At 29.3% G+C, this 24,381-nt stretch overlaps 1 protein-coding gene across 5 annotated transcripts in view; it reads left to right on the top strand.

Moving 5' to 3' along the window:
* The window catches only part of fab1 (1-phosphatidylinositol 3-phosphate 5-kinase fab1), a 143,638-nt gene that overhangs the window by 10,772 nt on the left and 108,485 nt on the right, over positions 1-24,381 (top strand). For 4 of the 5 annotated variants that reach the window (XM_075369033.1, XM_075369031.1, XM_075369030.1 and 1 more), the window contains exons 3-7: positions 6,281-6,409; positions 8,108-8,297; positions 11,649-11,910; positions 14,865-15,065; positions 22,433-22,692. In XM_075369033.1, coding sequence (XP_075225148.1) covers positions 6,281-6,409; positions 8,108-8,297; positions 11,649-11,910; positions 14,865-15,065; positions 22,433-22,692 — 1,042 coding nt within the window. The remainder of the gene's footprint in view (positions 1-6,280; positions 6,410-8,107; positions 8,298-11,648; positions 11,911-14,864; positions 15,066-22,432; positions 22,693-24,381) is intronic. The other variant, XM_075369034.1, reaches the window with a different exon arrangement.

Raw genomic sequence — 24,381 nt, 5'->3', positions numbered from 1 at the left:
TTTTATGTTACATAATTTTTAATGTGTTACACTATTGCTGTTATTAATAATTCTAATCCTTGTTAAATATTGTTTTGCTCAATCAAGATATATTATTTTACAAATTAGAAAAAGGAAGTCATTAACATGAGAATGGCTAAGAAGCTTAAGTATTTTCAAGAAAGCTTGCTTACTAAATGAACTCTTTTTATAAGATTACTTATTACAATTTGTTTATATTATAATTAACTCTTTCTTTTAATTTAATGTAATTTGTTAATCGCAGAGGTTAATTCTTATCTATTCATGAACTGAATTCATATTACTCTTTTTAAATTAATCTAAAGAAAGTAACTCCTGATGTGAAGTTATGATTTTTGACTTTGTAATTTCATATTTTCAAGAAAGCTTACTTACTAAATGAACTCTATTTATATGATTACTTATTTCAATTTGATTATTGTAATTAACTCTCTTTTGTACTGGAATATTATCGTGGCCTTTTTTTCTACAATAAACTAGAATTGCTAGTTTTAATTATTTAATGATAAGTTTGATGATGTTCATAATTCAGAAAAGGCCAGTGCCAATGATAAGAATTACTGTAGTTTATTTTTCTAAGTTAATGACATTTGTTCATTGCTTATTTTCATTATTACAGAATATGTCGGTAATGCAACAGTTTTCCAGTTATACTATGTTTATTGATGTTATGTTTATAAGTATATGATTGTAAAAAAGGTGATTTATGCTCTTTTATTTTTCAGGCTATGTTCAATTGTAGATTTTCAAATTGATTATTTGAAAAGTGCATATTTATGTATTTGTCATGTATTATTATAACTGATATGCTGATTTCAGCTGATATTTCTTGTTTAAATTCTGTATAGAATTAAGTCATGTTTATTCTGTAATTTCATTCAATTTTTTTAAGGTTATGATTTAAGATAAGGTTAAGTTGTTTTTCTCTAATTAAAGTCCAATTTCTTTTGGCAAATATGAGCTGTGTGTCATTTTATTTTTGTTAACTTTCACCAACATTTATACATATCATCCTCACTCATTCTCTGAATAATACCTGGTGGTTTTGGAAGCTAAACAGAAAAAAGAGAGTCCAAAAAGTGAATCTTCAGTGACTTGTTGCATCCTATGATTTTATAAGATTTTAAATAAAAGATTACCCACTATTTCTTTGTAATTTTCAGCTTTATGGTTTCCAAAGAAGTTCTGGAAAATGCTATTAAAAGACTTCCATGCAGCTTTCTTCACCTCATTTAACTTACTATCAAAGTTGTTTTCTTTAAGTAAATTTCTAATTTGAGGTCCTACAAAGATTCCTTCTTTGAGTTTTGCTTCACTGATCTTTGGAAACTTACTTTTTATGTAAGTGAATCCAAGCCCATTTTGATGAAATAGTGCGCTTTGATACCTCATCACAAATGTAGCAAAAGCCATTTGGGAGGAGGAAAGTTACACAATTTCTAGGCATTTTGCAAAATCACACGATATACAAACACTACAAAAAAATATTTACTACGCTTCTTGAATTAAAAAAATTAAATCTAAATTTAGAATACGTTGTAATTGAGAAATGTTTACACTGAACTATATTACATCAGTATATACACATGAAAGATGTATCGACGAGTAAACATTCAACACAGACTGGCTATGGCTTGAACCAGTAACTTTGACATTATAATCAAAACAAATGTTGCTTGTGACATTACTTTGACAAACAATGATGACTAATTCTGTAAGAAAGCCATTTTCCTACTCATTTTAGAACTGCATCATCGGGCAGTTATGACTAATTGTATTGTTGTTCTATGCCGTTGCAGTCCTTCTTTCATAACAAACTAATAATTTTTAAATGCTTAATCGGTACAATTTTTTTTATTCAGTTACGTATTAAATGCGTAATACCATAACATAATCGCATAATTTACATAATGTATATATCAGTGAACAGGATGTAACTTGAAAACTAAGGGCGACAGAAAAATTTTGTTGACTTTTTGAATTCAAGGGAAAAAGTACTCAAAAACCACTTCAAATTGCTCTGGGACAAAATTTTGTATACCAGTGTTATTACATATAATTTGTAATTAAAATGTTTTATCGTATCTTTCCATACTATCCTTATTTGTTTATTTAATTCATTAAATCTCCATTGCAGTTTTAAGAAATAATTTTGCTAGCTTCTTTTGACATAACTCGCCAAAAACAATCAATTTGCTGATTTAGAATGAAAAAAATCTTAATTTATAAATAAAAACAAAAACAAAAAAATAATAAACAGATAGAATACATAAATAAGAAATTCACCTCATAGTATAAATAGTACAAGAAGGATAACTAAATTCCTTAATGAAATTGTACATCTATTGCCAGGCTTCTTTACAGTTGCCATTTCAGACAACCTGATTTTTCTTCTCCCATTTTGTGTTGGTATATTGGAGTATTTATTTAGGTTAATTTTTAAAAATATTACTTGTTCCATTGTTGACGCTAAATATAATCAAAATTCTTTATTCAATACATATCTTTGGTCATTGAAAAATTTTGATTTATAATTTTCTTGTAAATTATTTTTGGCTTTATGTATTAAAATTTCATATTTTTGTGACCATCACAGTTAGCATGTCTATGTCATTTTCACTGCACACGCTAGTATTATATTTTCACACTTTATATCGCTATACTTTCCTGTGTACAATTTCTTTTAAAAGAAACTCAGTGTATATCCATTCAAATTTAGTGAAGTACTTTTAATGTATTTGAGGTATGAGGAAAAATGGGAAATAATTTGTTTCCAATTATAACTTTTTAAAAGATTTACGTTATTATCTTTATATGTTACTAAAATGTCATCAGTGATCGCCGTATGTTGCTAAACTTTATTAATGATTTACTTCATAAAAACATCTTGAGTGAAGTTCTACAGATAAGAATGCGTATGTCTGTATTTTATTATTTTGTAAAAATTAATTTTTTTTACTTATTGCTTTTTCCCTATTTTTACATTGTATTTGTATTTTTATTTAATAGTGGTTTTACAACTATTAAATAGCGTTAAGTAAGTTGTATTTATTATATATGAGGCATCCCATGCAAAAAGGGCAAACTCGACAAATGTCAATTTTCATAAAAGAAAAAGATGAAGATTCTACTGGTAATGTTATTGCTGTTGAGTTCAACTTTCTTCTAAAAAAAAAAACAAAAAAGAACGTAAAACAGTCTATTGCATAGCTATCCCATCCTTATATCAATTTCACTGCTGTTGCTCAGTCATTTGTTAAACAGTAGTGTGGATCACAATCCAAAATAATGTACATATTTTGTTTGTTTCTTTTCGTTGTAATAAATTTTCATCAAGTAAAGGCCTTTTTATCCGTGGATTATTAGTATTAGAGACCTTTGCTTTAAATGGAGTTCACCTTTGTTACTTTATCATCTTCCAATACTTAAGATGAGGTTTTCTCACAGGTCTGTTTAGTAAAGTTCACCCGTGTTACACAGTATCCCTCATATGTACTTAAAATGAAATATCAGTTTAAATAAATAAAGTATCTTTCTTGAAATTCAATTACAAAATAATTATGTTAACCTAAATATTAACAAAAAAAGACAAGAAATTAATGCCTTCTTGATCAAAGGAGTTGCTATAACATTTACAAATAGAATCTGAGAAAATGAAATTTGCAATTTTACAAAACAGTTAATTAATATAAAAAAGTGATAATAATAAAAACAGTGCAAATTGATTTTTTCTGCTTATATTTTCTTCTTCTCCTCTTCTTTCCTTTTTTCTTCTTTTATAAGAAATAAAGAATATTAATTTAAAAATTTTACAGACAAATTATATTATTAAAATGAAAGAAATACAGTAAAAAAGTAATAATAACCGACACAAATTTCACATTATTGTTTTAATAATTAAATTTGGTGATTGAAATTGATGTTGCCCGGCAGATTTACAGTAACTGACCTGATCCATTCATTACTGCCCAAATAACGTAACAATTATCAACTTCCTTTACCATTTTCTTAAAATACTTAACTCTGAATTTCACCAATATTGGATATCTGACAACAAAATGCATTATTTCTTCTAAATTATTTACACGGTGAAAAAATATTTCTTGTCGCCTTAAAAACGTTCAACCGAGATAAATCAGTTTGGATCTTGTCGTGTAAACCCATCCTGTTAATTATATATATTCAATATATGCAATCATCATTTAAATATAGATACTATACAACACTTTTGTATTGCTTACCCTGTCTACAGTGACAGTAGTTTGAGTTTCTGCTAATACGCTATTTCGTTTTAGATCTTTAATCATTTTAAGTAACATTTTTTTTTACCTATTTACAACTTCCATTGACTCTTCTATCGCTGTTTTATCCTCTAATGATTTGTATCTTATCTTATTGTGAACTGTTGAATAATGATTCATCTTCTGTTTCTTCTAAGGAATTTTTAAAAACAGATTTGTTTAAACAGTTGCGCAATAATTTTATTATAGGAATTTTATCTTTTGACAGCATTAGATGTTTAAAAGTAATGTCCCATGGTTTTAATTCTGTCTGCTAGGATCTCAAATGTGAGAACTTCATCCGTATTTTTCAATCTTTTGAAACTTAGTTGATGTCACTTTTTTCTCCTTTTATGTTCCTTATCTCCATTTATTTTTATCTTTCTTTTTAGTTTCAGTACTTTTCTTCCCTCACAAAAATTTGCTTCAAATTTGCTTTTCTCCCCCACAAAAATTGCACTTCTCTTTTAACAGAAATAGAACATTTTTTTAATTTCTCTTCAGTTTCTTTCATAGATTATTCGGTCAGTAAAACACTACATTTTCTGCTGCATAACTGCTGCCATGCTTCTAACGCATTCTTAACATCATTTATTTTGTGTACAACTATAAAAGACATGTTTTACTGTCGTAACAAAGTACCGTGTGCAAACCTTTTGCTTGAGAACAGATCACTGTTTAAGAATTTTATAAATAATGCACAGTAATATTTTGTACATATGTATGTGAAGCAGGTCCGGTAAATAAATCAGGAATGATGATTTATTGCAAAGATTTTACAAGTTAAACTTGCCTTTAAATTTGTAATTGATAACAACGCCTGAAAATAAATAAATAAATCTGTTATTTTGGTTGGTGCATAATAATTCATTATATTGATCATATCAGGAATGGATAGATATGCTACTCCACGGGTAAAAGAAAAGCTGTGGTATTTGATGAATGAAGGGAAATTGTGGTAAATTATTGATCAGAACAGCATCACAGAATATGCAGTTAATTATAAAAAAAGAAAAAAATGGGAAGATTTTTTTTAATGGTCCAGTAACTTAATAAAAATGTCAATGGGAGCTCAGTAAAATTGTTTCTTATAAGGCAAAGTATTGTGTTTTATAAAAACATTTTGTTGTTTGGTTTGATAGAGTTATTATTGTTATTTTTTTAAGAATAACTACTGTCTTTAACAAAGATTGCACATTCAGAAATATAAACATGGATAAGTCAACATTTTAACATTTTTAAAAATCGGTGTACGTAATTCATACTTTTGGGCACCAAACTGATCTGACAACCCATTTTTATATCTTGAAAATAAATTTTGATTTTTGAAGAAGCTGAAAGAGATTATATTATAATTCAGATCTGAATATATGTAAGCGTAATAAACATTTAATAATTATGAAAGTTTAGAATTTTATTATGATGCTTCAAAACAAACAGTATAATTTGATTTTTTTGCAAACTAAATTGAGTCTGATCGTCCCACGAGAACTTATCATCTAATATAAAAATTTCACTCCATGAAACAGAAAATACTTTCATTATCATTCATGGAAATTCTAATATCACAATTAGCAATGTTACATTTACTGAGAAGCATAACACAATGATTTTTTTTTGTATCTAAAGTTATGTGGTTTCAATCCAGCCTGTGAATAATTTTTTGAACCGATGTACAGTTTTCAAGTACTTTTAATCCGAAGTGAATGGTATGAAACATCATTTTATAGCTTTATTATATTTGATTAATTTATGTGCTGAAAATACGTGTAGACTGTACTTGATTGTGAGTTTGTTTGTAAGATTAGAAAATTGAATAAGTTAAGGTTCAGATTAGCAAAGAGCTGATGTGGATTTCTGATTGCTTTTGTTGTTAACTGTTTACCATTAAACTTTTTATTATTAGATCCAGTTTATTAAAGTTATTTTGATTCCATAAAATCAGTAAAATAATTAATTTCATTTGTTGTTTTGTTTAGGAACAAGGTAATGAAATGGGAAATGCTAATGGAAGTCCAGAACAATATGCGATCACCATTGAAAAAGATCGTCATAGTCTTCCTAGTGTACTTAGTAGGATCAGTAACTTGATCGCTCTTAAAAATACTGTAAGTTGATTTAAGTTTTATGCAAATTATTGTAAATCATCATTTCTTCATAGTGAGCAATTTAAAAGTGTCTTCTGCAAAAGGCTATCCCTACAGCCAATCGTATAATAATTTTTTAACTAAATTTAAATATTTACTTTTATTAATGAAAGTTTACACATTTATTTTTATAAAAAATGTTTGAAGAAAGTGTTGTGCTCATTGAAATATTTTTTTATTTGATTAATCACCTTGAGAGAAACTTTACGCAAAATATTGTAGACAGCAGCTTGGCTTCAATAACACATTGAATATTCATCTTCAGTTTTCCTGAAGTGTGGGAATTTTTTTCACTTACATTATCCTTTGAGAAGCTCGCAGATAAAAATTAAGTAGATAAATCTGAAGAGAAAATGGAAACCACAAACTTTTGCTGACAGTTTTTCTACAAAGCTACATGAACATGAGCCAGTGAAGCAGGAGACTTGTGACATGCTGCTCCATCTTACTAAACGAATTAATAGTAGAGTCTATTGAAAATTGTGAGGTATACGTCTGTATTAAGTTAAAAAAAAAAAAAAATAAAAATATAGATCCTGCAACACAACTAGCAGACACACCACACCATATCCTGATTTTCTCAAAAAGTTGGTGAGGGTTATATGAGAAGTGATACCTGGTGTTTTATGTAGTGACGTGGCTAGAAAATGGAACCATGATTATCTTTCATAAAATACAATATCAGATATAATTCATTGTTGTGATATTATATTGAGAAGCTGGTTACAATAATCAAGACATGTCACTTAGTTTGAAGCAGTCATTAATAACATTGTGAAGCCGGTTTTACGTTTGTCAACCTGTAGAATAATTCATAAAATTGTTTTTTTTTTTTAAAAAAAAACAATTGAGTTGGTGGAGTGCCACATTGTCTGTACCTCCATGGATCAGTAGTACCATTTCTGTCCTTCATTTAGAAAGTTGTGATTCAAATCCCAGTCAAGGCAGGAAATTCCAAAATCTACAAAATTTAATTTCTTTATCATAAAAAAAATTGTAGGGTTGTGTAATTGGGTGGGAGGCTTCTTATTGGAGAGCAAACAAATAAATAAAAATATCTTTCATTTTAATTTTAACTTTTAACTCCTTCAAAGTATGATTTTTACGATTCAAAACTGTTATCCAATTATTTTTCTCTTCAAGATATTTTGGAAAATACTACTTTACAATGGTACTTAGCCATCGTCATGTTTTTCTTAATGACTTTCAGCTCTTAAAAGGGTTTATGTGTAACCCTTTAAATGGGATTTTCAGTTTGAATAACAATGAATTAGAGGGAGTATGTGGAGAGTAAAGTGCTTGGTAGATCAGGGGAGTTGCATGTTTCACTGAGAGATTATGGTCTACTTGCGCATAAAATAAGAAGAAAATTTGTTGTGAAAAGAATTTTCATTTGCAAGATTTCCACAAATCTTGTCTTTTATGGTATCAGCAGCTTCCCAATGTTGAAAGAAATTTTCTTGGGAATTAATGTGTACTAGCAACTGTAATGTGCATATCCAAATCATATATTGGGCTTCTGTTCAATTGTGTAAAATTTATTTAACCTGAATATTGGATAGATATTTAAAAAATGTTGGTAACTAATTAATTCAGTTATATTCTTGACATTTGAAAATATATATATATATATATTTTTTTTTTTTTTGCTTTTTACAGGGACTACAATCCTACAAAGATACTGATATGAAACAATATTGGATGCCAGATAATGTCAGTAAAGAATGTTTTGATTGTGGGGAAAAATTCACTACATTCAGAAGACGGCATCATTGTCGTGTTTGTGGTCAGATTTTTTGTTCTCGTTGTTGTAACCAAGAAATACCTGGAAAAATTATGGGCTGTACTGGTAATTATTGACTTAGCTTTTTTTTTTAATTCAGTCGTTATTGTTTTTATTAATAATTATTATCATAATCATCAAAGCTTTGTTAATTATATTAAGATTCCTTACTAAGCATTATTATTTCTTCTTTGATGTTTTTCAATATTTTTTTTGTCATTTGTTCGTCCCTTCAGTTTTAGCAAATGTTGTTTTTCTTTTAGTATTCTATTTGGGAATTTTCCCACACCTTTTTCCTCTTTCTTTCAGTACACTATTCCTTTTTCTGTTAAACTTTGATGGTTCAAAAGTAAGGGTTGTAAATAGCGATTGGCAACACTGATCGGTTTGCACTGCGCAGTAGCTTTAAGTGGTTTGTTGCGCAAATAATTGCCACGTTACCACCAGTTCATTGTTGTTTTCCTTTGCGAGATAGTGGGTTAAAAAGAGTAAGGTAATAACAAATTCTGCCAATTGAGAAGTTTATCAGCGAATAGATTTCTAAACACAAGAGGACATAATGCTGCTGAAATTCACCATCAGTTGTGTGAAATATATGGACCTACCACAATGAGTGAAGGAAAAGTGATTTTCTTGATCGCTTTAATCAAAGGAAGACAAATTTTTTTCTCATATCATCACTGGTGACAAAATGTGGATTTCATATTCAATATTGAGATAAAACAACAATCCATGGAGTGGTGTCATTTCGGTTAACCTAAACCAAAAAAATTAAAACACAAGTCCAATTTCAAAGGAACATCATGGGAACTGCATTCTTGGCTAAAAGGATGTGCTTTTAATTGATTTCATGGAACCTGGAACATCTGTCTCATCACAAGTCCATTTTGAAACACTTTCTAAACTGTATCATGTCATTCAAAATTGATGAAGGAGAATGCTAAGATGAGGAATTGTTCTTCACGATAACACATGTTCATGCACGTACAACAGCTGCATGTACAACAGAAAAAATAAAATTAAGATAAGAGTTTTTTGATCATCCCCTACAGTTCTGATCTCATGTCCAGTAACTACTATCTCTTCCTACACATCAAAAACTGGCCAGCACTTCAAGGAAAGTGAAGAGTTTTAAATCTCAATGTAAAAGTGGCTACAATCCCAGGTGTCAGAATTTTATGTAACGGGTTTGAAGAAAACTGTATCACAAGTGTTTGGAACAAATTTGTGATTATGAAGAAAAAATCTGATACGGATAATACATTACTTACTTGTACGCCTATTAAATTACATTTACATATTTATTTAAAATGAAACGTACATAAAATTTTATTTCATTAAAAACTTCTGATTTTTTTTTTTGTTATTGAATTATTATTCATCATAATATATGTTTACAATGAGAGGTTAATAATTATTAATAAATCAATATATTTAAATTAAAAAAAAAAAGTTTTTAAATATTTCATTAATTAAAATTTTATCTGGCTACAACTCTGGAACCGATGAAAATAAGTACTACTTATGATATATTGTTGAAAAGCTCTCAATGAGGACTTATTACTGCAATTAGGAAAAAGTCCAAAATCCAGATTGTTTGGATTTTGGGCTTTTTTTGGAAAGTTTTGGTTCAGTCGATTGCAATCAAAAGGGGAGGTGCACAACTAGATGTTACAACAGTCCTAAATCCAAAATTTCAACATACTTTGGCTAATCATTTTTGAGTTATGCAAGATACATATATATGTACATACACATACATATACATACATATGTACGTACAGATGTCATGTCAAAACTAGTTAAAATGGATTCAGGAATGGTCAAAATGGACACTTCAGTTGAAATCTGGAAACTGAAATTTTTCACATCGCAATACTTCCTTTACTTTGTACAAGGAAGTAAAAAGTAAATGTGAGCATTTGAAACCATTAATAAATGTGAGCATTTGAAACCATTAATAAATTTTTCATTTTCTCAACTGTTACATTTTGTTACTGATCGACCCTTACTTTTGAACTGCACCTCATACATATTATTTTTATACCATAGTTGAAACACAATCAGCATAAAGGAAGCAGGTATTCTGTGCTGTTTGAATACATGAGATTAATACATATAATTTTCTACATTTGAAGATACTCATAAATTGTAAAATAGTGCTCAAAAACAGTTTTAAAGAAAAATTAATGTAAAACTAAATATAATCATAAGATATGACAGTGTCCTAGAACTGACATTTAAAAAACTAGAATGACTCCTACTTTTTTTTTGGGGCAAAAAAAACTATGTAAGTCTATTTGGTAAGTCTGTGCAGAGTCAAGAAGGATGCTCTTAGTACATTGTTAAAGTCAATGCACTCCAAGTTCCAATTGCAAAACCATGCAGAATTAAAGTCGAGCTGGATAGATGTTATGGCGAGCCAGTTTCGTTGATTTTTAACAATGCATAAGTGATTTTGTTATTTTCAGAACATTCATATTAGCACAAACCTGGCTGAGTATTCCTGATAATCTGTTAAGATTACAGCTGCAAAGAATATTGATAAATATCAGGGTATGGTGGTGGAGGATAAAAAATTGAAAGCGTTTGTTATCGCTAAGGCAGTAGAATAGGCATCTCAAATGAATCATATTTTACATGAATATTTACATATGTTAAAACTCAAGACCAACTAGATTTTTGTTGTGTTTTCTCACAATTGATGAAAATTGTGAATGAATAAGCACTCTGAAGCATGGTTTGAGCCCGTTTTAACTATTTGAGAAGAGTTTGTTTACTGTTTTATTATTTTTTGCTTGGTAAAAAGTTTTTTTGGTACATATAACACTACCAATTTGAAACCAAAACAGTGTGAGTTGCAGTCGGGATATTCAATTCAAAGAACACAAAAACTATTTCATCTGCAGGGACGATGATGGTCATTGTCTTTTGGGATGCTTATGTTATATATAACCTTCACTGAGTTTCTAGTAAAATGATAACTGGGCAATATTATGCATCTTTGCTGGATCTTCTAAGTGAGGTAATAAAAAAAAATTAACTGCGTTTGATGATGTCAGTGTACCAATTCACTTTTCTGTGATTATGAAGCAAACTTGTTCCCTCTGAAATTTACACTTTCCAGACAATTATCTGTTTCAATTTTGAAAAAATGGCATGATGTTAATAGACTTATGTGAAGTGAATAAGTTGTTGTTGAAACATCTGTTTCTTTTGAAGACATATAAATTGTACTATAAGCAAATTGTACTTAAATCTGAAATTGCAAATCTGAAAAAAATATATAATTATTAAAAAGAAAAAAATTACAAAAACGGATTTTTATACATTTGAAACAAAAAGGGATACTTTGTTTTTTAAAAATTAACTTACATTTAATGTAATTAATTATAATATTTATTCTGTGTTTTATAGGAGATCTCAGAGCTTGCACTTATTGCGGTAAAGTTGTCCTATCATATTTGCAATCAGCAGATATGTATGCTGATTTATCAGCAGATCTAAGAGCTTTACAAGAGGATTTACTTATAAAATTTGGTACTCCTAATTCAAATCTACCATCAAATATTATTCCAAATCAAGCTTCCAATTTGTGTCCAATTAACGTTGATCATATTGAAACTAGCAAAAGGAAATCATCTGTTGGATATCAAGAAGAACGATTTGCTCAGGCTAGGTATGTAAAATTAACTTATTTGATGTATTCTGAAAACAATCATAATTAGATATATTATAGTTTTTCAAATATGGAATTATTTTCAGCGATTTGTAAAAACAACTGATCTAAGCTTTATTTATAAAATGTTTTCATAATTCACTCACATTAAACTGTCTGGTTTCTGATTCCGTTGATATTACGTTTGCATGTTTTTTTTCATTTACTGGCAGTGAATATAAACAATTAATATCTCGATTAAAAAAAAAAAAAAAAAAAAAGTTATTTTTTATCTAATTTCAATCCTTTTTGCGTTATTTTATTGTTAGGTTCTTTTATTCAACTACAATATTGATGAGATTTTTACCCCTCTTTATATATTTGTTGAAACAGATAATACAAAGCCAGATTTTTAGAACATTCTGACATAAAAAATCATATAATTTTCACACATAAACCGTCATTTAATAAAAAACTAAATATTTAACTTAGGTTAAATTAATGATTTTGTATTGGGACTTAATATTAATAACACTAATAAATACTGTTATTATTTTCCTCAAATTTTCCTAAAAATATAAATTTCCATATAGAAATGTGAGGGCAATTTCAAATTTAACTTTTGATTGGGTGTTGAAATAAGTAGTTTACCATTGAAATATGGTATATGTGTAATAGCTACTAACAATTTACAAACTTATTATGTTATGCCCAGTTACCATCTTTGGACCAATTAATTCAGTGCTCTTAACAAAAACGTTGATGAATCAGGAAACAACTAGTCATTTTCAAACTCATAGTAATTTTTTTTCTTTTTTTACAAACAAAAGGACTCACAATTGTTGAGATCATTTCATGATTGTGTCATGTTTATAATAATGTGAGAAACTGGTCCTGAAATTTGGAGAATGGTGCACAATTTAACATGACAAGCAGGAAAGTGCAACAATCTGTTGTGACGATTAAATTTTCAAAAAGTTTAAGTAATGTACTTGATAAATGTACCCCCATAAGTTTTTTTTAATTTTCAAATAAATTTCCTAAATTTTAATAACTCTCCCTCATAAAATTGTGACAGATTTCTGTAAGTTAAATAAAAATGAATCCAAATGACCGATATTCTTAAAATTAAAAAAAGGTGGTTATGGCCTTGATATTCATTTAGCACTGCAATAATTAAGAGGGCTAAAGTTTCAACAGATTTATGAATGGGATCATTCATTCTTTACAGAATTGTTACAGACAGATTGAGTTTCTCATAAGAACTGTACACAATGTGTACCAAAACATCTTACAGATGCTCACAAAATGAGAGTGGCATTGACTTTTCTTTAGAAGTACCTGAATAAAGGAAGTAAATTTCTTAACAGTAATGTTACTAGGGATAAAATGCGGATTCAGTTCATCAGTACTGAGACAAAAGAGTAATGCAAACAGTGGATGCAATACAGTAGCCAAACACCTGGCTACTATGTTTTGAAACCATAAAGGAATTTTATTGGCAGAATTTATGAAGCTGGGTATGATAATAATCACAGATATTTACTGTGAAATATTGACAAAGTGTTTGTAGCTATTTACCTGTGGGAAGAAATCTGGTAAAGAATTGCTTCTTTACCAGAATTGCCCCAAAATTTGGGGATTCCTGTTTGAATACATCCTGCTGTTTTTTAGTGTTTCATTATAAAACACCCATAGGTTACAGAAATTTTGTCAGATAAACGTTTTTGATTTCCAGTAAACAATAAAACCTTTCATAAATGTCTTTTTGATGATTTTCTTCACTGAACAATGTAGGTCCATAATATGGTTTTCTCTTCAAGAGTCAACTTGACAAAATTTAATACCCAAATGAATTTTTAGTGACCTTAATGATTGCCGAATTTCTATGAATATTGTTTTCACTATGCATATAATGCAAACAGTGTTCATAATTTGTTTTCATCCTTATGTGCAGTTTTCAGCCATTAGGTGTACTTGAAAAACCTATCGGGTTGGTCAGTGGTTAACGCGTCTTCCCAAATCAGCTGATTTGGAAAGTCGAGAGTTACAGCGTTCAAGTCCTAGTAAAGCCAGTTATTTTCACACGGATTTGAATACTAGATCGTGGATACCGGTGTTCTTTGGTGGTTGGGTTTCAACTAACCACACATCTTAGGAATGGTCGAACTGAGAATGTACAAGACTACACATCATTTACACTCATACATATCATCCTCACTCATCCTCTGAAGAATTATCTAAATGGTAGTTACCGGAGGCTAAACAGGAAAAAGAGAGAGAGTTGTACTTGAAAAACTTCTCTCTCCATCTACTACTACTATCTCTGTTTCTGTTCTACAACCTCTTTCCATTTTTCTATCATCATCCTTGATCTCTTTATTTTCCCTTCTAAAGGAATTTTGATTGTATTTTCTCGGATACTAACACACTTTCATTATATTTTAATTTCTAAAAAATTCAATAACACCATGTTGTTTTAAAGTTATTCATGTAACCTTTTAACTTAAAGAAATTATACTGTTATTAAAAATGGAATGACTTATGCCTCCATTGTTATTTAAGGTCACAGCTACAACATTACACTATGCTCATTGCTCATCAATTTATTACTGTATTATATATATCTTTGCTCTGCATACTTATGTAATATAATTTTCTGTTAGTATTTATGCTTGTCTTTTCAGATTCTTAAAACAATCATAAATTAATCATATGAAAAATAGATTAATTTTGAATTATGCGTAAAATTAAATATTATAATAGCAAAAATCATCATTGTGTTGAAGGTTAAAATTAAGTTTTTTTTTTTTTTTTAACTGATATTTATTGAATGAATTGACTAACATTTCATGTATTTTGCTGAAACATTTTTTTTGGCACAGTAATGAAACATAACTATGCTATGTTTTTGGTATAAAAGAAAAAAGTAAGGAAACAATAAGAAACTTATTGAATTGTGTCTTGTGATACAGGGTATATTCTGGTAATTCGTTAGGAGTAGAAGAACGTTGCAGAATATTACAGAGTTCAAGGTCATTGAGGTTACTTCATGAAGAATTATCAAATCCTGTTAGTGGTCTAATTACAATTACACAAAAACATAATCATCAGACTTGCTTTTCTGGTAGCGAATTAGTAGATTGGTTCCTGACAAATAACAAGGCATCTGTTAGGTAAGGTAAATTTTTTTTCTTTTAGTTCTTTCTTCTTGTTCTTGAGTTTCCTTCTGTTTCTTATAATTCTTGGCATTTCTTTTTACTTCTATCTAACAGTGATTGCAGATACTTTGGTTGTTTTGTTATTTATTATTTTTCCTTTTTGTTCTTCTGTCTGTTTTCTTTTTCTATATTTAGTTTTTATTTTATTGTTATTTTTTAGTTAAGAAAGTATTGCAATCATTATAAAAATGATATCTTGCAGTTTTTATTTTATTTCTTGATGTTATAAGCTCAAAAGTATTAATATGTGTATTATAAAAATTGATATGTATAGATATAAATACTGAATTACCATCTGTTGTACATTATATTTTGGAAATAACTTACAATTGAGAAATTTAATTTGGTTAATTGAATATTTATATAATTAAAATTGTTAAACTTAAAAAAAAAGATTGAGTGAAAGGATATGAAAATATTGGGAGATGGTATTGTGTGAAAGGCCTTGAGACTTCATTTAAATTGACTTTATGTGTGTGTGTGTGTGTGTGTGTTGTGTGTGTGTGTGTGTGTGTTTTGTAGCTTTTCAACACATAATACAATTAGATGTGTCTTTGGAAATTATAACTGAACAATTTTTGTTTAAAATAATTTTTAAATTCCTGCTTTAAACTTTCCATGTTATGAAATGTTCTTATTTACATTGTATCAGCTTATTAACTTGAATTTTTTAAAAATATTTCTCTTCTAAATAACGTGCTACTAGGGTGAGGTCAGTTTACTATACTTTGTAGAACTGTACCGGAGTAAAACACCTTACAACAATAAATTAGTTATATAAGGTTTTCTTACTTTTTATTGCTTCAATCTATTGATTTGAAATCTATTATTATTCTTTTATTGTTATTATCTTTTCTAATAGCAGCGTTATCAAATTGAAGATAGATTTTAATCTTTAACACAAGGTTGGAAGAAAGCTTATTAAAAAGCAGAAATATTTTGTTCAAATAACCTATAATATAGTCCTTTGATTTTAAAATTTTGCAGACTTTTAGTGGTGTATGTAATAAATCTACAACATGGTCGAATAAGTTTCTTTTCGTATGTTAGATTATATAAATAAAATTATTTTCTACTTTTCTATGTGGATGGGGAATAAATTCTAAAACACTGCAGTTCCAGTAAGATCTGCGTGTTCTTTAGATTGCCAGGAAAAGTTAATATTTTATTTATTTATTTTTTTTTATATTGGTATATTGGTAGAAGTTTATTAAAACGTTTTAAATTTATATATATATATATATATATATATATATATATATATATATAATATGCTGTTATTATTGTTATTTTATTTTTTTTAGTGAATATTTATCAAATTGATGTGACATCTGTTGTAACTTAATATTATCTATAATTTAAAATATTAATTTATTAGTTTTCAACATATATTTTATGATTAGATTTTTAAGTAATAATAATAATAAGTTGGAGAAAAAAAATTTGCCATGAAGATGAAATTAAACATAACAAAATTAATTAGAACCGAAAGTCATCAAAATAAAAGTTTGTAGACCAAAGAAGCTATTATCAGTTAGGTGAAGTATAAACATTTTAGAAGTCAAAATAAATTGAAATTGTTAAAAAGAAATAATAATAAGGTTTACAATGGCTTAAAGAAAAAGTGTAATACTGCAGTAAAATTGATTAAAATTATATAAACTGTCTGATGAGAGATATGGTGATTGTTTTGCTCTGCAGGTCATGGAATACTTAACCCACCGGGTTGGTCTAGTGGTGAATGCGTCTTCCCAAATCAGCTGATTTGGAAGTCGAGAGTTCCAGCGGTCAAGTCCTAGTAAAGCCAGTTATTTTTACACGGATTTGAATACTAGATCGTGGATACCGGTGTTCTTTGGTGGTTGGGTTTCAATTAACCACACATCTCAGGAATAGTCGAACTGAGAATGTACAAGACTATATACTTCATACATATCATCCTCATTCATACTCATCATCCTCATAATCAGTAAGAAAAATAATCCTAAAGTAAGAAAAATTGAAACGAATGGGTTGAGAGGTATTTCTTAATTCTATCCTCCCAGGATAGGATAGAATTAAGAAAAACAGATGAAATCAGAAACAATATAGTTTTTGAAAGAGTGGCTGCAAGGATAAAGCTGTCAAAAAAGATTAAAAAGATAATAATAAGTAGTTTGTTAAGAGAATTGTCGATTATGAGATCTGTAGAAGAAGAACTGAAATGAGGATATAAAAGTGATTATTATGGGATAAATGGAAGGAGGGTAAAAAATATAAAATGATGAAAGAAATTTATGAAAAATAGCAGATTGATTTGGGTAATGTAAAAGACCTCCGTATGAACAGAAAACATGATAATGTAAGTCGGTTCATTGTGAAACATAATGCAATGTAGATAGTAAATAATTTAAATGGCAGTCTGTATTTAATGAAATTACATTGTGTATACCAGATGAATATAGCAAACATGTGATGAAACCTGCCTAAGGTCCTTTACTAATCGATCTAAAAGCATTAACTATGCACAACTAACAGAAGAATAACAGTCCTACCTAGTAATATGGGTGAGCAACTTAAAACCAAACTGAGCCGAACTGCAGTTATATGAGGTCACCTTTAACATTACTATTACTATCATCACCGTAGGTTGTGTTTGTTACAACTCTTGTTTTATTGTTGTCAGTTGTAAACTGTTCACACTTCGGTTCTTTATTGTTTGTATACTTTGATAACTGTTGTTGCAATTGTGTTATTGTAAAATGTCTTATTCAGTCAAATGCAGAATTGTTATAGTGAATGGTTATATGCATTCTTGATCCTTTCAAAAAGCGCATCAAATATTTGTGGAAAGGTTTCTGAATGTCAATGTCCCAGCAAAGAGTAGCGTATATGATTTGGTTAAAAATGGGTTACAAAAATAGTTACTTTCAAATGCAAAACTAAATAGGTCACCTTCCATTAGGTCTCCAGACCCCATAACCTATATTCAAAGAAGAATTTCAACCGGTACGAAAAAGTAATTTAAGTTATCGCAAAAAAATGGTTTATGAATCGGATTCCCAGATTCTTGATTATCTAAAGGTGAGCATTCAACAAAAAATTTAATGTACAAGGTCTGTTCAGAAAATAACCAAACTCTTATTTTTTTGATCTTTATTATTAATTTTACAGATTATTATTGGTCCTTGTCCTCTTCAAAGTACTCCCCTTCTCTATTCACACACTTTTCCCATAACCTGATTTGAAAGTGCCTTTAAGGACTGTGACACATTTGCTTTAACGTCAAATTGGCTGATGTTAATTAACATCGAACTGGCTGATGTTAATTTCAGAAATAAGAAAAAATTGCAAGAAACCTGGTTTGGCAAGTAGTGAGGCTGAGGAAGGACAGACTTCCAATTTTTGCCACAAAACTGATGAATTGACAAAGCTGAGTGTGCGGGCGCACATTGTCGTGGTGAAGGAACCATGAGTTGTCTTGCCACAACTCTGGTCTCTTTTTGCAGGTTTTTTCATATAACCGTTGTAAAATGCCTTGTTAGTATGCACGGTTCACTGTTTCACCTTGAGGCAAGAATTCAAAATGCACAGTTCTATTAAAATCGAAAAAAACAGAGAGCATCACTTTAACATTGGATCGAGATTGATGTGCTTTCTTGAGACATGGAGATCACTGGCTGACCAATCCATTTTGATGATTGAACTTTTGTCTCTGTGTCAAAGCTGGGTTTATAGCTTTCATCTCCCGTTATGATCCTTTGCGTAAATGTTTCATCATCACTGGCTTCTTCAAGAAGTTGCTGAAAAACGTACACTCGATGTTCTTTCTACTTGTCGGTCATCAAACGAGGAACAAACTTTGCTGCAACTTGATGCATGTTCAATTTTTCAGTCAAAATGTTATGTCATGATCCAATCGAGACGCTAACCTCTTCTGCAAGTTCTCTGACGTTGATGTTCAGTCAGCTGGCGATTTACACGCACCAGATCATTGATTTTCTGAACATGGGTGCCATCAATTGAAGTCAAAAGCCTTCCTGGTCGAGCATCATCTTCAATTGTCTGTTGACCATTTTTAAGTCGTGAAAACCATTCGTAACTCATTTCGTACGACCCAGAGCATCATCTCCATAAGCTTGTTGTAAAAGTTGAAACGTTTCTGTGAAAGTGTTTCCCATTTCATGCAAAATTTTCCATTGTATTATTGCTTCCAAAAATCACACATTACAAAAATCACTACTAACACTTAAATATGTTGTACTCAAATGACAATAACAAGAAAAATAAATGAGATATGTACAATACAAGAACATGTGGTTACAGAGGAGGTTATGCAGAATACAATGCTGCCAACTTCATGTCACTTAACATCTCTGTTGGCGCATAATAAAAAATGTTCAGTTATTTTATGAACAGCCTCATGAATACAGAATTTAATTTAATTTAATTTACATTTTCATTTCATTCATAAAATGCTGTATCTCACAATTGTGTTTAGTTTGCAGCAGCTTGGTTTTAAGTTGCTCATCTAGAATAATAATACCAATTTTACTAATACATTGAAATGTAATAATACATTTCTTGGTGTTAAGCCTTCCTTAATTAATAATTTTAAAAAGTTTAATTTTAATTACCAGAGGTAATAGATTTAAAAACTGAAAAAAGTTTTTGATTATTTAAAAAAATAAAATCATTTTTTTTTTTATAAATTAAATGTAACTACAGTTTTTTTTATTAAGAACTAAACAAAAAGCTCTATTTACAGTTGACCGTACTACTCAACTCGATTCAAATGTGGATGGTTTTAAGGAAAATTGGTTTTTAGGTAAAATTGTAAGAACTCTTTATAGATGTTTTATAAAAATTCATCAAAATGATACCATATTTGTGTAGTTTTATGTAATTTAATTAATTCATACTGTGGTTTTGTTATTGAGGTAATAAATAAATTATGTTTGTTTTCTAGCCAATTAGTCATACCACATTTCTTGGTGTTATCATTCAGAACTTTATTTGAACTAGTGAGTTCTAATAAATGAACTAGTGAGTTTATCAAAAACTACCACTGATTTTTGATGAAAGATTGGGAATTAATTTTTTGAATACCTATTTCATAATATTTTTCACATATTTATTGTGATCATCACCGTTAATCCAAATTAACATTGAGTTTTAAATGAATACCATTTCTCTTCTGGCATGGTTTATTATTAAATATTCACCTTAATTTTTTTTTTCATCAATACCTAAGTGCTTTGGTGTATTCATATTGAATCAGGACTTCATTGTCAAATGTGAAGTTAAAATGTATAAATCTTTAATAAAGCTTTAACATAATTAGTTTATAAATATTAGCTTCTGTTTCTCTAAACATTGATTTTCTGAACTAAAACTTTCCTATTATATTCAGTTTTTTACTATTTAAAACTCATTCCTTTCACAATAAACACTAAAATTGTTTCACTAACTTTAAAATCAGTAGCAGTTTGAAGTTCTTAACCTGATTTTTAAGGTAGTCAATTTCTTAAATTCCTTCTTTGCATGAGACTCATTAAATTTTCTTTTTGCAACAAGTTTATCAAAACCACCCGATCTACTGACACCTTTTTAATACTATTTAGATGACTTTTGTGTGGCAAACAAACATGACTGTGATGTTGATTGAAGAACTACTTTTCTTATCTCGATGCCACAAAGAGCAGCAGTTTTTTTGTTGTATTTTTGGATGCCTATTATTCTTAGGTAGATTTCATAAGAAAGCTACCTGTTGTAATGGTACCATGATTCAACTTCTGGAAATTGGAAAATTTTGATATATCTTCGCGTTTCACATCCCCCAGACCCCAAAACCATCATCAGTTCAAAAGTTACATACATATATTTCAGTTTCTTGTGAACATGATAACTGCTGTAATTTTGAGCCAATCACTTTAAAATTGTTCCTTAAAAATAACTTGTCCAAAAATCTTGGTCGGGTTCGTTAACACCCAAAATCAGACAGTAGGGGTGGAAATAAGGGGCTTTTTCGAAAAAACAAAATATAACTTTCTTATTAAATAAAATATCAAATTCGTATAAAGTTCCTACTATTCTTTGGATAAGGACCTAATACTTATCTAAGTGAAGTTTTTTGATATCACCAACCACTGGCCCAGGTGGTGGAAAAAATGGGGTTTCAAAGACAAAAAAAAAATCATACCTCCCTTTTAATAGGTCTAGTATAGAATCATTTTAAAGTGGTTGTTAGTTAACCCTTACGACAATGGATGACCAAAATGTTGCTGAAATTGTAAGAAGATGGGGCTTGTCATATGCTAAACATGTAAAACTTTTTTCACGTGCAACCATTATTGTTGTATTGAGTAAATTTAAGTTTTTCTTAACTTTAAGATGGGAATATTTTTTATCCCCTACTTAACACTGGTGAAATCTCTGCCTTCCGGCATGCCAAAAAGGATTTTTTTATCAGCTGTTAGTTTTCTTATCTTAGCACTTCCTGCTTCATGAAATCATAAATTATTTTAAATTATGAAACTATGAAGTATTTTTATATTCATAATTATGATTTTATAACTAATAATAACAACATAAAAAACCAAGAATTTTAATGTAATAAATAAAAACTATTAAACATAACAAAGTATGTAAATATGTAATACATATTATGTGACACTGCCTGAATACCATTACAGGACATGGTAAAAATGGAAACTAAATTAATTTATTCAATATGCAAATGAATAGACTAATATATGTAATAAGATGTGATTAAATAATAGACTATCTATTATACATTATACATATACTATACATTATTCATTGGTTTTACATAATATCATTGTTTATAGGTATGAGTTATTGTACAAATTTATTTTATATTAATTGCACTAAAACAGTAATTGCTTTTTTAACAGTAACTTTAATTAATTTTTTTTCTAACTATTGTTCAAAATAAATAAATAAATAAGTAGAATAAATAACAAATTGGAAAAAATAATTTCAGTTATGTATAATTTTAAAAATTTATTTTCATTTATTTAAAAATTATTATGCACTATGGAAAACATAGTTACTGAATGAATGCAATGTTACAGAAAAGGTAGTACAGTGCATATCACAGCAAGTGCCTGCCACGTATAGTGAAGATTGTATCTGCACCTGTAAAATATTTGTAGAATCTATTCCTCTTGAAATCTGTGGGAAAAGTGTACATGTAGAGAGCATAAACAGTTATTAATATTTTTATTTTCTAATTTATTGTTGTACGAATGTGATTTTTTGTAATCAATTAGGTAACTTAAATATTAGCGTGACTTTAATATTATTTATTGTGTATTTAGAGAACAAGGTAGAGCATTGGGTCAGGCTCTTCTAGAAGCAGGATACCTGGAATCAGTTGCCATGGAAACAACCGATTTCAGTGATGGATATACATTATATCGTCTCCGATCGTCTCCACCATCGCCTTCACCAACCATTCCACCGTATCAACAACAACAACAGGCGCAGGCACAGGCACAGGCACAGCAGCCTTTAGAACTTGATACAGAAGAAACCTTTTGGGCTCCTTTAACTCATCATCAGGATTCTACGACTACCGGTAAATTGATTCATTTATTTTTCATTGATGAAAAATTAATTAAAATTTGACGATTGAGTTTTTTAATTTGTAGAAACTTTCAGATTTATTTTGAGCTGCTTTTAGTCTCTTTGACAGTAGTTTTAAACACAATATTCCCTTTAGGTGACATTATTAGGTGACATTAAAATGGTTGCCTTTTTAAATAGTTAGGAAACCTAATTAGAAGACAGCCAGTGACTATATTAGATTTGTTTTATTTTTCTGTATTACTTTTTTTATTTTTTGTATTCCCAGAAAGTTTTAGGTTTATTAAATCCTAGATAATAGTTTTCACATGCTGCAAAATTCATTTCTTATATATATAAATATATATTTATATATATATATATATATATATATATACACAAGATCTGTTAAAAAAATACATAGACTGTGTGAATTGCACGGATTAGCTGATTACAACGCATTTTTTTATTGCAAATATCATTATTGATTGCTTAGCTACGCGGTTGTTTGTGAAGTGTGTTTTTTTCGGTTGGGGGATTTTAGAATGAGTGACTTGAATGAGCAAAGAGTTGCTGTGAAATTTTGTGTTAAACTCTGAAAATCAGTGAGTGAAACTTTTGATGTGCTGAAGACGGCTTACAGCAAGTTTGCTATGAAGCATGCAACATGTTTTAAGCGCATGGATGTTTTAAAGATGGTCATCAGTCGATTGAAGACGTTGAGCGTCCTGGACGTCCTTCCATGTCAACTGACTCACACGTAGGCAAAATCAATACACTGGTTCGGGCAAATCGATGTCTGACCATCAGAGAAGTTCATTGAAGTTCTCAAACGTCTGCGGGATGCTATGCAGCAGAAAAGGCCAGAAATGTGGAAGAGTGGTGACTGGTTTTTTCACCACGACAATGCTCGAACCCATTCAGCATTCAGAACTCGTGAGTTTTTGACCAACCACTCGATCACTGTTCTTCCCCACCCACCCTACTCACCTGTCCTCGCTCCTTGCGACTTCTTCTTGTTTCTCAAACTCAAAAGACCTTTGAAAGAAAGAAGATTTGAGACGATTCCCGAGATTGAGACAAATGTAACTAAGGAACTGAAGGACATCACAAAAGAAGCTTTCCAGGACTGTTTCCAAAAGTGGAAACACCGTTGAGATAAGTGTGTGCGTCGAGGAGGAGAGTACTTTGAAGGGGACCCAGACAAGTAACTTCTAAATAAAGTGCATTTTGTTTTATGACGTTAGTCTTTGTATTTTTTGAACAGACCTTGTGTGTGTATATATACGAGTATAATTTGAAATCAAGTGATCTCCCATATTTGAAAAAATTTTATTTTTATTTTTAAATGCTCTTAGATGTTCTGAGAACCTTGCTTTTAATGATCTATCAGTTTTTCATACATATATGTCATTACAGTCTGTGAATATAATTATTGTTATAATTAAAGAATTTTTTTGAAATATTATTTACTGGTTTATGTGCAATTGTATATTGTTCTTTATTACAGACATTCACTATTTTATTTGTGTTTATATAATTGTATAAAATATATTTTCTGTCATAATTTTTAGAACTATTCACTGAAATAAGGATAGTGTTTTTGTAAATATATTTCTTCTTTAAATATCCCCTGTAAATGTTATCAATATAAGATTTATTGTAGACATTTTGCAAAGCTATATTTTTTATATATTCCAGT

Source organism: Lycorma delicatula, chromosome 6, assembly GCF_047948215.1.
Source record: "Lycorma delicatula isolate Av1 chromosome 6, ASM4794821v1, whole genome shotgun sequence".
NCBI lineage: Eukaryota > Metazoa > Arthropoda > Insecta > Hemiptera > Fulgoridae > Lycorma > Lycorma delicatula.
This window is presented reverse-complemented; position numbering and strand designations above follow the sequence as displayed.